Genomic DNA, 15070 nt, shown 5'->3' with positions numbered 1-15070 from the left:
AGTTCATTCAAGTATTATCACATGTCTTTAGAGGGGATGGGAGTTTCAGACCCCCTTCGAAAATTCACACATATTAAATAAATTCACACAGTAATTTGAATACCGAAAATATGCCTCGAACACCCTGAAGAAAATTCTCCCTCAGAATCCCCCTTCAAACTACTTACAAGTATGTTTTGTTTTAAATACTCAATATTTACATCTACCGAGTATGATTCCCCCTTTTTCTTACGGAAACTTACTGTTTTTCATAGCTCTGTAGAAACCGACAGGACTGAAATCTACTCGCCCTATTTATCGATTGGTCGAAACCTACAGCGACCTTTAAAAAAATCATGGACAGCACGAAATAATCGATCATGATGATGTCAGACTGAAATTCCCATGGGAGACGATTTTGCTGTTTCTTTTATAGTTAACATACTGATTTAATAAAAAAGAAAATAAAAGAAATTTTGTTAATTTTGCTTACTTTTCACAACCAATTTATTAATATGTTAATAGAAAGACGTGAATATAAACAATAAAATGCTTTCTTTGATGATTCATAAGGAATCATTTTTTGAGTATTATGAGGTGATAATTTCGGTCGGGGCGTGATCAAATCCAATAAAGCCCGAAGGGCTTTATGATAGATTTGATCACGCCCCGGCCGAAATTATCATCTCATAATATTCAAAGAATGATTCCTTATTTCTTATATTTATATAATTCTAAGCCATCATACGATTAAATATTAAAATATTAACAAGCAAACCCCGCTGGCGCCTCAATTTGGCGTCATTTGAAGTTATGGGTTATATAGTACAAAATCGATACATAGTGTTATCACAGGCAAAGACACTGGAAAATGTAAATATATGCGGATAATGAACGTAGCGATCACTGCAGAAAAAATTACATAACCTAGTAATGCGGGTTATGTTTTTTTCTGCAATGTTGCCACCATTTCACCATTTCGCCACATCACTCAGTGATGCTTTGTGCCAGGTTTGGTTTAAATCAGCCCAGGAGTTCTGAAGAAGAAGATGAACATGTGAAAAGTTTACAACGAAATGACAACGAGGACAGACAACGTACAAATCTTGATCCAAAAAAAAAGCTTACTTGAAACTTCGGCTCAGGTGAGCTAAAACATTTTAAACAAATATAGATGGCGTGATCACAAATTATGCCATTATAACACCAGTTGGATCAAGACATCTTTGAGTATTAACCAACGGTCAAAGATCAATTTTTACAAAAGTGGCATTTTGATATTCAGCTAGGAGTCAACTATTAAAAGGGGTTATATATCTAGAATTTATGAAACAAATTTAGGATGTGAACGCTACTTATAATTGTTAAGAAATAAATTAAGAAAAAAAATCATCCCTTTCCTGGAGAAGTAGGAAGGTGGAGTAGTGTTGAACGAAGTGAACGTTATATGTAATTTGTGTAATTGTAACAGAATTAACGATGAACTTAAGGAAGGAGACTTCTCGTTATGAAACATATACTTCTTATGATAAGAAATTCATGAAATTTTGACACAGTCACACAGATCATATTACCAAATGATTCTATCAGTTTAATCAAATTTGACCTTTTTGTTTTCGCGTAAAGGTCAGGCCAAGGTCACTACCTTTTACTCAAAGCAAAGGATAATAAAAATAAGTGTACCTCTTTGTAATTCTGTAGACATTTGTTTAAAATTAGAAGATTCTATTCTTCAATGAAATGATAGAATATCAGAATGTCTATCAGCTTATACTACTTAATTGGAATAAATATTTATACTAAAATTGATATTGCTTAGCCCGCATTTCCTCTAATTTTCTTAAATTTTGAAGAAATTTTGATTATTTTTTTATGCTTCCAATAATGAAATATTTCTGATTTTTATGTATTATGAAGACTTGATATAAAGATATAAAATGACAGAAAAGCTAATATATTGACCATTTCATAAGAGAGAAAAACTGATTTTAGTGATTTTGTTCTCTCACAAAAATCAATGCATAGAATGGGCGCTTTAAAAAGCTTATAAAATGTAATTTGATGGGCAAATCATATTTTAAAAACATATTCTGAAACCCAAGTATCATATCATTAGTTTACAATAGAAAAAAAATCCAGCGTAATGTTATTGTTTTTAAAATGCTAAAACAGACTCATTAATCTGCGCAATTCTGAATTGCGAAACGTAATATTTTCCTACGCCAATATTACGCCAAAAATATAGTCCTTGTTAGATTCTAAACATTTATTACCTTTTCTATGCCAAGTTGTATGATAGTAAAAAAGAAAGAAAAATATACTATTTTAATTTCCTTTCATCTTGATTTAATGAACAATTTATCAAATTTACGTTTGACAAGTCGAAAACCAGAAAAGACTCCTTCCTTTATGTTATTTTAGAATGAAGGGATAATGTAATTTGCAAAGTCAATTTTTAGATACAGATTACTGATCTTCTCCTAACACTAAAAGGTTTTGTGAAATCATTCAAATAACTATATATACGACCTTAAGAAATTACAAAAACTAACCAAATTGTTTGTTCACCCCATTTTTTTTTACCTTTACAACCATACTGGTATTGCATACATGTATATATGTAAATATGTTAAGTTTTTGAGTGAGATATACTGAACTGAGCTGTTCATAACACTGATTCAGAAAATCAATGAGCGATATCAAATTCAATTTCAGTTTAGTTCAGACTCTAATTCACATTACCAAACACAATGGTACACGAGGATTATACATGTATATGAAGAATGGCTTGTAAGTCATGTGTTTAAACAATAACACAGTTACATATATTCCAAGTTAATGACCATTAATTTATTTATTTCTGTACTGATATCTCACATATACATAATATCATAAATTTTTTAGACCCTATCCTATTTTTCTTAACAATTCATATGCGATATTTTTTGTCATTAAGCTAATACTCAGTTTTAAAAATCCAAAAAATTCTTTAAAGAGAGAGAGAGATCAAATCAGTGCTATTAAATGAGCGTTAATTTAACGTGAATATTGGACAGAATTAGAAAAGTAATCAGTTTTGTCACTTTTTAGCTTTACGTGTTTTTATACGGTCCCTTCACGCGGACGTCTATTTGGAACCGGATGTATACAATACGATATCTGGGAAACGTTTCATTGCATGTCGTTAGTTGCAACACATTGACTTGTTTTGAGTGGGGATGTTAACAGGAACACTGGAAATGTAAACAAAAGTTATTGTAGTGTTATTTCATCAGTTCGGAATTATTGGTGACATGGTGAAAGAGAAGCCGAATTCAATAAGAACATATGACAAGGACGGATTCAGACGTCGGGCAGCATGCCTGTGTTTTAGAGATCAAAAAGAGGATGAGGTTTGTGACAGAGTTTTTAAAATATTTACTTTTATTTGATTTTTTTTTTTCATTTTTATAATAACGCCATTTTTCAGAATGTGTAAATACTATCTATCCTCCATTAGGCTAATCATAATCCGGTTATCTTCATAGCATTTTTTTTTCATTCATTAATGATCAGGTAGTGTGGAAATTAAACAGTACTGTGTAACTGGAGTAAAATCGATAATAAATTAAGCATGTTTTATCAATGAATTTACAAACATTCTTTTTATTACAACGTCATTATAATAATTGTTGAACCCAATGATTCGTGTGATTGATAGTTTATATAATGACATTGAACCCAAGTATTGGATCAAGGAATATCAGCATGTTCAGAGAATATTTAATTTGTTCTGTAACATTACTGTTTGAACCTTTTGAAACAACAACAAAAATCAAGTCCATGGTTATCTCCAAAATTTTAGAATTGAAATGAAAGAATGGGTTTCTTCACTTATGATCATGTATAGTTTATATTTAAATTGACATTGATGTGACCGATTTGTTCCTAACCAATCACAAACTAGATTAGTGAATAAAAATCTAATTTTAGCAAAACACATGTTGGGGTGTAAAAGGAAAACAAACATGAACCAAGATACCACTGTATCTTTGAGGTTTATGTAATGAACTTAAAAAAGGAAAACCATGACTCAAAATTTTACTCTATGAAAAAACTCATATATAAAAGCGTATTTTTTTTTTGACAGAATATACCCTAATTAGTTTTTCAGCTTTTTCAAGCACAAAAATTTTTGGTAAGTTATGGATATAAAAGTAATTTTAAGTCTATAAGCTTGACTACCATAAATCATCTTTGAGCATTGTGTGAAAACGTAAATATTTATTGAATATATATAGTCAGCATGAAATGTGAACTTCATGTAGAGTATGCATTAATATGTCAGGTGAATGCTCATGGATGACAGTACAAGTAATATATTTCTCTGTCGTGCCAACATTGAGTGACATATCCATATTACAATAGATAGACCCTAGCTGCAGGACTGTAACTCCCAGTCTGAAAAAATTTGGATGGATGACCTGGGATATAAGATTAATCTGTGTAAAAAAATTTAAAAAAATAGCGCAGGATTTTGATTGCCATAAATTGCAACTTTTTCACACATAAGTAACCGTAGCTCCCAGGTTGTCAATCCAAATTTATTCAGACTGGGAACTACAGACTTGAAGCTAAAATAGGCTTACTGGTAGTGAGTCTTGAAAAAAGATCAAAATGACACTGGAAGTCATTTCTTTTGATGGATGATATTTTTAGTGTTCAAAACCCAAGGAACTGCACATTACAGAAAGGTTTCTACTTTTTCCTATTTTTAAATGATTTTTGTCTTTATTCTGTTTAACTGTGTGATATCGTGTCCCATTAGGATTTTTTTGAGAAACCAATAACTCTTACTTTTTTTTTACTGTTTCAAATATTGACTTTTTTGGATTATGAGTATACATACAATAAAATATATTGTTTGTGAGCGATTGAGCAGGTGCCAGGTTAGAAATAATGCAGTTTTTGCATTTCAATCAAATTGATACATGAATAATCATTCTTCTTAAATGTTTTTTTTTTTTGTGGGAGCGGCAGAGAGAGAGAGAGAGAAACTTTCAACATTCTCTATGAATTCAAAGTACCAGTATAATGCTTTATTATATACCCATCAATTTTCCCTTCTTGATCCTGTCAATTTTACAGAGTGTGATCCGATTTTTTGGATCACCACACTGCGGGTTTTTTACTCCGTATCACCACTCTCTGAAACTGAAGTATGCGTTAAAAAACTTCTGTTCTTTAGTGCGTTTTAAAAGAGTTTGTTTCAAAATAGCTTTGTTATACATGTATAAGTAAACGTTATACAGTTGATTTTAGAAAGATAGTTTTGTAGTTAAAACTTTTAAATAGACAACAGTACTATGTAATAAATTTTTTATTATAACAGTAATTTGATCCATAGAGCCAGGGATAATGAAATCAAACTCAACCCTTCGCATCTCCTGATGATCCCAACCTGGCAACTTGATTTGATAAGATCTTTTGGATCAAGTAACTGTTATAATAATATATATGGTCAAGTCTGAGCTAAGAAGAAAATTTAGCAATTTCGGAAAAACACTACTAAAATGTATTTGTAAAGGGACATCAAATTGAATATCTGTGATAGACCTTACAAAATGTACAAAGTTTGCATTTGTAAAGTAAATTTACTTTTAGAGCTTTATTTTAGGGGGCCATTTAGACCCTTAAGTTATCATACATAGTGCTTTGTTATATAAACTGAACGTGACATCAAAATAAAAAAAGGATGCTAAAGGTGCAATAGTTTGCTCCTCTACTTCCATAATGATCAACTACCAGTATTTGGATCATGAAGTAGCTTCTCAAATAGTGTAGATGTGTTTTGATCCAAGAGGTTTGACTTTTTCTCTCTTTTCAGTTATTGCTTGTGACCAGCAGTAAAGACAGAGAGAAGTGGGTAGTGCCAGGGGGAGGAATGGAGCCCACAGAGGAGTCCCACACCACGGCCGAGAGAGAGGCCTTGGAGGAGGCGGGGGTCAGGGGTACTCTAGGGAGATACTTGGGCATGTTTGAGGTACACTCTCATAAAAAGTCAGAACAACCTAAAATATCGATCAAAATAGTTGCTCCAAACATTTAAAATTCTGTTCACCAAAAATTCTAGTTTTCTATCCAAAGCAGAATTAATATGCAGTCCAGGTGTTATTGTTCATTATGATTCATTGTTGAACTCTTCCATGAATTCTTAAAAAAGGCTGTGGTGGAAAATGCACTCTATAATTTTTTCGGAAATAGTGAAGCATTGTTGCACTGGTAGACCCCAGTTATCTTTCCTTGTTCCCTTAGTTATCTCCCCTGTTTCTGGCTGAAGTTAACTAAACCAGACACCTCTTTTAATGTAGCTCAGCAGGGCTCTAGTAATTTGTATATTAATGAGATTCATTGTAAAAGCAAAACATGTAACACCACCTGTCAAGAAGAGAGCAAGAATCAATGCCTCCTGTTTACTTTGTTTTTAATTTACCCTGCACATTCAGTGTAAAATAATTACACTCAGAGTAAACTATTTTGTTAATACCAGTATTCTAATATCTAGTTAGGTCAGTTTGAATTAATATGATTTATACTTGTGGATATTTATCTTTTGCTGTAAGACCAAAGTCACTGATTGTGGGGAATAGTGACTTGATAGGTTGTAGAAGTGAGTGCAAGCTTGAATGACTCAACTACATACATACAGGACACTATACTAACATGTTACAATTGTTTCACTGCGCATTAATCAACGCTCTTCTGAATTCTTAATTCAGAATCTTTGTATCTCTGAAGCATGTTAAATTTAAATGTAAAGTATTTTAGTTTATTGTATAGGATTCATGGTTGTTTTGAAACTCTTGTTCAATATTGGAGAAGCTCAATGAACCTGAACTGATAAGATATGATATCCTTGAAGCTTTTATTATGACCGGTATAGACAACAGAAGTGTAAACACAATAAGAGGACCCAGTCAAATAGAAATAACGTTATTGATTTCTCAGCTCATTCTATCACTTGCAGAGATCTTTTTTCCACAGAAAATTACATGCCTCCATCATTCTGGACCGCCCTTTCATCCGTAAGTTTATGGACTTCATCAGTGGAAAAAGTTAACATTCTTCACCAAGTCAATACTTAGGAAAGTCACCATAGAAGAACTTGATAAATAAATAAACATCCTCTACCTAGTGATGTCTGTAAATCGGTTTCTCTGATATAAACCAGTACTTTGTCATATTCAGGCAGATATAAGTGAATTTAAGTTGATGTGTGCCAACACTGCCACTGCTGGGCTCCCCCAGGAATCTATGCTGCTGGCAATGTCCCTAACACCCGGTTCTCATTATGCACACCTGATTAAGAATCTCTGTGGTATACTAACATCAAGAATTACCTGTCATTGACTGAAATTTTATGCTCATTGATTTCAACAGAACCAGTACTCTTAAGAATAATTATTAATAGCAATCAGTTGAATATGTGATGTCTAATGCATTGTACAGATAGTTTTTTAAATTGTTTAGAAAGATGGTTAAATGGGTATTTGGCAGCTAAATGTTTTCCACAGAAAAAATCTAGCAAAACCAGAGACACAGGGCACTAGCCCATCGTGCAGTCACATTCTCGCCAATGCCAGGATGTTCAGAAGCTGTGGTGATACCTTATTTAATGATCTGTCAATGTTCTTATCGGCATTATCTTGTACCTATATTCTTTCCATTGATATAAAGCCATTAAAAACCCTCTGCAGAAAGGGTTTTGCATGCATGGGCACATTGAGTGCTATGGAATCTCTCAGTGATGCTTTAAATGTTCTGTTCTTTGCCCTTCTATCTGGAGAACATTACGATATCTTCACCAAGGTCAATGCCTGATATCACAAAACATCAATCAACAACTGTATAAGAGTTTTCAGATCAATATCTAATATAGAAAGCTACAATTTTTTTTTCAAAATGATCGAAAACATTTGTAACTTGAAAGAATTTTCTGGATTTAAACTTGTAATTTTCCGCTGTAGAACAAAGAGAAGAAGCACAGAACCTGGCTGTATGTGTTTATTGTGACAGAGCTTTTGGATGACTGGGAGGACAAGAAGTCAATGGGTGAGTGGTGGACATTGGCTGGGAGGAATGCACCGATGTGTATGGGTGTAATAGGAATATATCACCGACACAAAGTATTATAAATTAAGGGCTAGGCTTTGAAATTCAAAACCGTAACATTAGAGCATACCAGTCTCTTTCTTATTGTAATGATTTTCAATGCAGTATTTTACACATAAAGTTGATATATTGTACAGTAAAACATTCTTTGTATGTTGATATTACCTGGTATAGGTCAAGTTACCCCAGTTATTATCTTGTCCATAGACCAGGTATTGTTTAGTTTGGTCATTGAACTGTTATGTCAGAGGTTTGTAACCTACTTTCTGAGATACCTACTTTCTATGCTGGGGGTAGTTCAGGGTGCTGTACTCCTATAAAAGGTCACCGAGTTAGTGACCTGTTCATGTCATTCCTCCACTGTGTCACCCTAGCAATGGATGTCATCAGTCGTCGAGGAATCCCTTCTAACCTCAACATTGTACATGAGTGAATACCCAAAACCTATAGCTTACAATCCATTCTTAGCTGTTATGTTGAATTTTTTGCAGAATCAGACATACACATATATACATTTACACATGCATTCACACTTTTATTCACATTTATATTAAGGTTTTGTTTTAAAAGAGATTCATATTATCAGATCAGTGCTGTACATGTATACTTACATGTGTATCTGATCAAATGGAGGATATTTTTTCTCATGATTCCCTTATACAATCTGTTTAGATAAAGCAACCCTTTCTGCTGCACTTCTAATATGATATGCTCAGAAAATCTAAATATCTCGGATCAGTGACTCATAATTTACCGTTGTCCTAGTTCTTGGACAGCTCTGTTATATCTGGATTGAAGCTCTCCATCAGTTATGTGTGTATTCAACTTAACGATGCATTACTCCAAATATGCATTGAAACAAATTGTATTAGGAACAAGAACTGTGGAATCCTCTGTGGCAGAATATTGCTAGATCATAGACAAGCTTTTTCTACAGCAGATTAGCTATTGTTGGTTTCTAGTACCAGTAGATGTTGTCCTGGAGTCTGCACTAAGATTCAGAAACTTGTCCTTATATTAATTAATTATCTAGATTTTCTGCGCTCCTAGAATTGATTGGGTTAATTACATTACAAAATTATCATTAGCAGAGACTTCTACTCTCAAAACCAGTTTATTAGTCTGTATATATTCAATAACAACAATATACAAAGTGCTGTGTAGCAGTCTCATTGAGGTCTTAATATGATGGATAGGTTGTTTTCTGTTTGTTCTAAATAAGATATTAGAGAGCCATTGCCTCCCCAAATTTTATTTTGACTGTCTGCTGGTAGCTCTTTCATCATCAAAGTGAATTATCCAGTGATTTTTATTTGATCTCTACATATTTAGTTCCATCGATATCACGAAGCTGTGCCTCCCTGTTTCCCCTGGTCCGTGGCATGATGCTCAGAGATGTGTTGAATTATTAAATATTGATGATGTTACATTTTATGCATTGATTTTTGCAGGAGCAAAAGCACTCAGAAGTAAATTCTCTTATTTTATCAACCTGTTATTTAATCAAATACATTTTTTGGGTATGAAAATTGAGATGAATGAGCTATGAAAGCATCTAAAAGATAAAGAAATATACATAATATTGATCAATATATACATAATATTGATCAGTATATTGATCTATTAAAAAAAAACCCATCAGAAATATTGATTTCTTTGGTCCATGTACAAAATAGAATTAAAAAGATGCATATCATCAGCTGTACTTTGATTAGAATTTGGGTGATGGATGCTAAGATGGAAACCAGTTTGCTCTAGAATAGAGGGGGCACAAAAGGATTAAGTGTGAATGGATAAATTGTTTATTATCTCCATAATGTATCATAAAAAAGAGTAATGGCAAGCTTTCATGGTCCCCAGGGAGGGTATCATGATATCTATGGTATGGATCATCAGAGGGGTTGTAATACATATGTTGTTAAAATACAAACCTCAAACATGCTATAGGCATTAGAGTCTCAATGAAAAAAAAAAATCCTTATTCCTATACTTTTCAGACTTTGGGCAATATAGGTTCTGCTTAATGAAACACACACATAATCTAGGTGTCAGAAGGGAGAAAAATTGCATCAGAAGATGACAGAGAAAAAGGGGAAAAAATGCTCTTTAAAGGCACAAAAAAAAGGAATCTTTTCCCACAAAGATCCCTGTACAGTGAGAGCCTGGAGCCAAATGCTTACTTTGTAGCCCATTTTATATAATTTTTAACATATCACCCTTTATTGATACAAAGTATACCGTGATACAGTGATCCATAAAGTTTAATGGGTTATTTATTGGTACTGCAGGCTCTTTAAAACCTCTGGCTCTCGAAATATTATCTAAAATTTACATTTCTGGAAAATTAACACCAGTACTTGAGCGAATTATATTAGGATAGTATGGCCGTAATATCAAAATATGTTTGTGGTATTTTTATCATTGTTCCATAAAACATACCATTTGTCCTTGATCTGGTACACAGTCATGATGGAGTTAATAGCATCACAGAAATATTTTAATATGAGTACCTTGTATTGAAATCCATTCATTAGTGAAATATAAATACATTACTGTACTGCTGATAAACTTAGTTAACTATGCATGTACCTGTATTTACATATACTGGCCATAATTCATATCCAACCCATTTACAATCGTCTATTTATTATGTAACAATAGATTTCTTATTCTATGCGATTACCTAATTCCATGATTCCATTATTTTGTATCAAATCATGAGATTATAAATCATGAAGCTAAACTTTAATGAAGATTTCATAGAGTTCAGAAATGTCAGAAAATTTAAAATCAGCATGAGGTTCGATATCGATCTCCTTGCAAAGTTGCGCAAATATTGAACTCTCACATTTAATAAGGAATTACAGTAATGTATACTGGTAGATGTTATAGTTGTAACGGAGAGTCTAACTGATTTTGACCTGTGATTGGTTTGTTTTTTACAGGTCGTACACGACAGTGGTTCACAGTGGAGGAAGCGGCCCAGAGGTTATCCCACAAACCAGTACAAGTCAGCTATCTAGATCTACTGAAGAGAGAACAAGACTTAGTCTCGTGACAGCCCAAGTGACCCCCTCGCCATCAGTTGATTCGTTTTTTCTGCAATGTTGTATGAGGAGTGTACAATGATATGTCACTAAAGTAGATTCCTTTAGAACTCCAGTAATTTCTGGGGAGAAAAAAAGATTGACTGAGAGGGCATTAACTAGTTGAACTTCAACTGAATTATTTGTATGTTGTCATAGCATAGACTCTAGAGTTGTTTCTTAGGAAAACGCACAATAGATTCACTGCATTTCAGCAGGGTTTGTACAACAGAACTAAATAAGGAAGAGTGAATGTATTATCTCCCAGAAATGGTCGCTAAAGACCTATCCTTTGATGAGATGTCCCATCAGTGACATACATTGTCTTTATCCAGTTCAGGGATCTACCAGAGCAAGAACTTCACATTTTGAAATATTCATTGCTGAAATATTTATTGCCAATTCTAGCAAGTGATCTTTTCTTCATTTTCACATCTAAATATAAAAATAGCTCCAAAGAGCACTTGCAGGATGCGGGACGGTAAAAATAGAGAACTCCCAACATTACATCAATGTGCTAAAATAAGAGCATAGAAAATTGATCAAGTGAAAGTAAATCTTCTCCTGTGGTAATGAATATTTCAATTGATTTTATGCAGATAAAAAAAAATTGGTTGGCTAGTGTAACCATGAAGATAAAGTGTGAAACAATTGGTTGAGTTGTTAAACAAGTAGGTGTAGGCAATATATATACTGTTGAAGCAATACGTATAGAAAGCTGGACTGTGAGAGAGAACTATTAACCGACTGTGATATGAAGAAGTCCAAAGGGAGTGATGTAATTATGCAGTTTGATGAATTAGGTAGTAAAAGAGATGTATTATTCAAGAACTGTCCTAGGAGTTGGGAGATTGGATATAAAGAAATTGAATTTAGTTGTGTATAGATCTCATACAAATCATCAAAAACATAGAGTCGTGATGCATCAATTTTTGGTTTCATTTTCAATTATCCCAATCATAAATTTTTTTGATCTTGCACTCGGAGGAAAAGTCGTATAAAAAATCATTAAAACGAGAGAGAAAGAGAGACTCCCTGTGTGATACATATAATTCACATGATACATTATTAAGTTGTTGAGTTTTGGTTATTGTTGGTAATATAAATGTTATATATAAATGCACTTTTCCCCATCCTCTTTTCTAAAACATTCCACTGTCAAGCTGTTGATGGATTCAGACCACAGCTTTGTTACAGCATTGTTTTATAGGTCTTAAAAAAATTGATCAGCACTGTTTTATAGGTCTCTGCAGGGACGGTTTCCCTCAGATTTATGTAATGTATGAACAGTATATCTCACTGTAATGGGTCATGATTAATCCATTTATTTTGATAGACTAAAACATCCTTCCAACTTTTTTGACTGAAGACTCTAAATTTTGAATCATAGATTTTGCTTTTTTCATTAAGGTCAAGCAGCTTGACATTTCTCTTGTCTTGAACAAATATGAAATGTGTTTTGTATTTTGTAATTGACAGCCTTGCCAAAACTAATGCTTCCTCTCAATGTACAGATCATTCCCATATTTCCACTGTAGGATTTTGAAATCATTTACACTCACGGAGTATCAGCTAGTTCATGATAGTAGAAAAATGTAGTTGATACCTATTGATTTTTGTGGTTGTGCTTTTGTTAATTTTTATATATGCGTCTAGTGAAATACTTTTATGTCATACATTATATACGTAAGTGAACCCTGTTCATTATCAGTATATTTACCTAACTATTTATGTTGTATTAATTGCGAGTCCCAAGATCTATAACGTAATTCTCAACTACATGTACTGTCTTTCGCCTCGACAAATTGTCAAAAAATTTGATCAAATGAATTGAGAGAAGAATGTCACTTGATATTTTCAACACTGTTGTAAAAAATATTCCTTACTTTTATAAATCTTTATTTTTTCATTCAATTCTTTTTTTGAGCTTTTTAAAAGAGCATTTTATTTTACCTCGTCATATACTTTATATTAGTATTAAGAATTTGAAAGAGGTATTACTGGCTTTATAAGTCTTAATATTTGAAACAAATAAATAATACATAACCTTGGTACATTTGTGTAGAGTTAAATCTCATCAATAGCTATTAATCAGTTAAAATATACTATGTACATATTTGGTTACACTTATATTTCATGAATAGCTATTAATCAGCTTGAATATACTGTGTACCAAAACAGTATCGAATCAAACAGTATTTAAATGAAGAGTACTTAGTCATGCTTTTCAAGACTCAGTCATTGTACATGGAATTGTTATGATTTCATTTTACTGCTTTATTTTGTTCCTTTTTGGTGAACACTGTTGATAGGTTATTGTTTATAATGCCAGCTCCTAAATTCTTACATCATTTTCCTAGTTGTTTACATTTCACAGCTACCTTGCACTTGTAAGCGGACATGATCCTGCAATATCTTGTTTTCAACATTCTTCCAAATGCTTTATGGCACTTAGACTGCCAATAAGTGAGTGAAATTAAATACCATCAAATAGAGAGAACCACTGTTAATGGATCATTTACAGATACATGTTTTTGCTGTATGATATTCAAAGCTTACTCAGTGCTGAAGACAGGGAATGTATTGTGAAGCAATGCAAGGTAGCTGGTGTTTCAAGGGAAATAATCCCTATGTAGATGCTAAGTAATAATTTTGGTGCTTGTTTTTCTTCCCTATGTTACAACTGTTAAAAATTTGTATATTTTTTAATAAAGATTTTTAAAATCCCAAATACAAAGGACTTATCTTCTTTTTTTTTGGTTTGTTTAGAGATGTTCATTTGAGGATCCTTGACACCCCAAGACTGAATTTCTTTAACAGAATGTCACTGTGACAACATGGCGATTTCAGTCCATTGTGAAACTCTTTTTATCATCTATGTTGGGTGTATCTGTAGAGCAATAGATATAGCTTTGGTCTACTGAACTGTCGGCCGAAAGTTCCTATACATAAGAGACTTGTTTTTCTAAATAGTGATAATTTTTTTATCAGTTTATATTTCCCCCCTTTTCTGTCATTTTCTGTCACATATCAAATTTTCATATATCTAAGAAATATACAGAAAATCGGGCTGGAAGTTTTACCTTTGTACTTTTACCAAAAATTTGGAAGACCCTTACATTTTTATGAAGATTCATATTGGATTGAAAATAGTTGTCTTGGAGAATCTGTACCTGGGTACACGTTCTCAAAGAGAACCAGTGCCCTATATTACATGTACTAGGTTACGAGTTCTCCAGGGTGTGAGTGCTTGTTATAACCATATCACATTTAGGCAAGGGAGGTATTTAGCTGCTGGTCTAGCTCCCGGTGTGAAAACATTTTGATGGACAAACTGGAGCTACAGTTCATTACATGTTAAAAAGTTTCAATTTACAGTGCACAACAAACTTGAGCTAGTTTTAGACTGATTGACCTTATTTCAATTCAACTATCCAATTTTTTTTTAACCGGAAGCTACTGACCAGCAGCTAGAAAGACATGCACCTAATGAACTCCCTGATGACGGATATAGACTGATAAAGTGAATAACATTGTGATGTCAGCTTACAATTGACTCGCAATGCTGCTGGGCAGTCCTTTTGATCCGAGATCACACACCTTGTGTAACCCTCATCGTGTAAAAGAAAAATGAAAATCAAACCAACTGCCAATACACATTAAAACATGCTTCTTTAATATTCAAATGTGCAACATTTTACAATAGATTACAAAACAGCACTGTGTTCAGTATTCATCACTGAGACATGTATATAATATGTATAATACACGTCCTCAGTCTTATGACAATCGAATACATACAATAAATCACTGCATCTATACAGAATTTTAATTATCAATATGTTGATCATGAA

At 33.0% G+C, this 15070-nt stretch overlaps 1 protein-coding gene across 1 annotated transcript; it reads left to right on the top strand.

Annotated features, from left to right (window-relative positions):
- Positions 1–3128: 3128 nt before the first annotated feature.
- On the top strand, positions 3129–11612 carry LOC105340435 (diphosphoinositol polyphosphate phosphohydrolase 1). Its single transcript, XM_011446473.4, has 4 exons — positions 3129–3371; positions 5846–6001; positions 7986–8070; positions 11076–11612. Exons 1-4 carry the CDS (start codon positions 3273–3275, stop codon positions 11186–11188), a joined length of 453 nt encoding a protein of 150 aa, XP_011444775.1. The 5' UTR covers positions 3129–3272; the 3' UTR covers positions 11189–11612.
- The last annotated feature ends 3458 nt before the right edge of the window (positions 11613–15070 follow it).

Source organism: Magallana gigas, chromosome 7 (assembly GCF_963853765.1).
Source record: "Magallana gigas chromosome 7, xbMagGiga1.1, whole genome shotgun sequence".
Taxonomy (NCBI): Eukaryota; Metazoa; Mollusca; class Bivalvia; order Ostreida; family Ostreidae; genus Magallana; species Magallana gigas.
The sequence above is the reverse complement of the archived record's forward strand: the minus strand, read 5'-3'. Positions and strand labels throughout refer to the sequence as shown.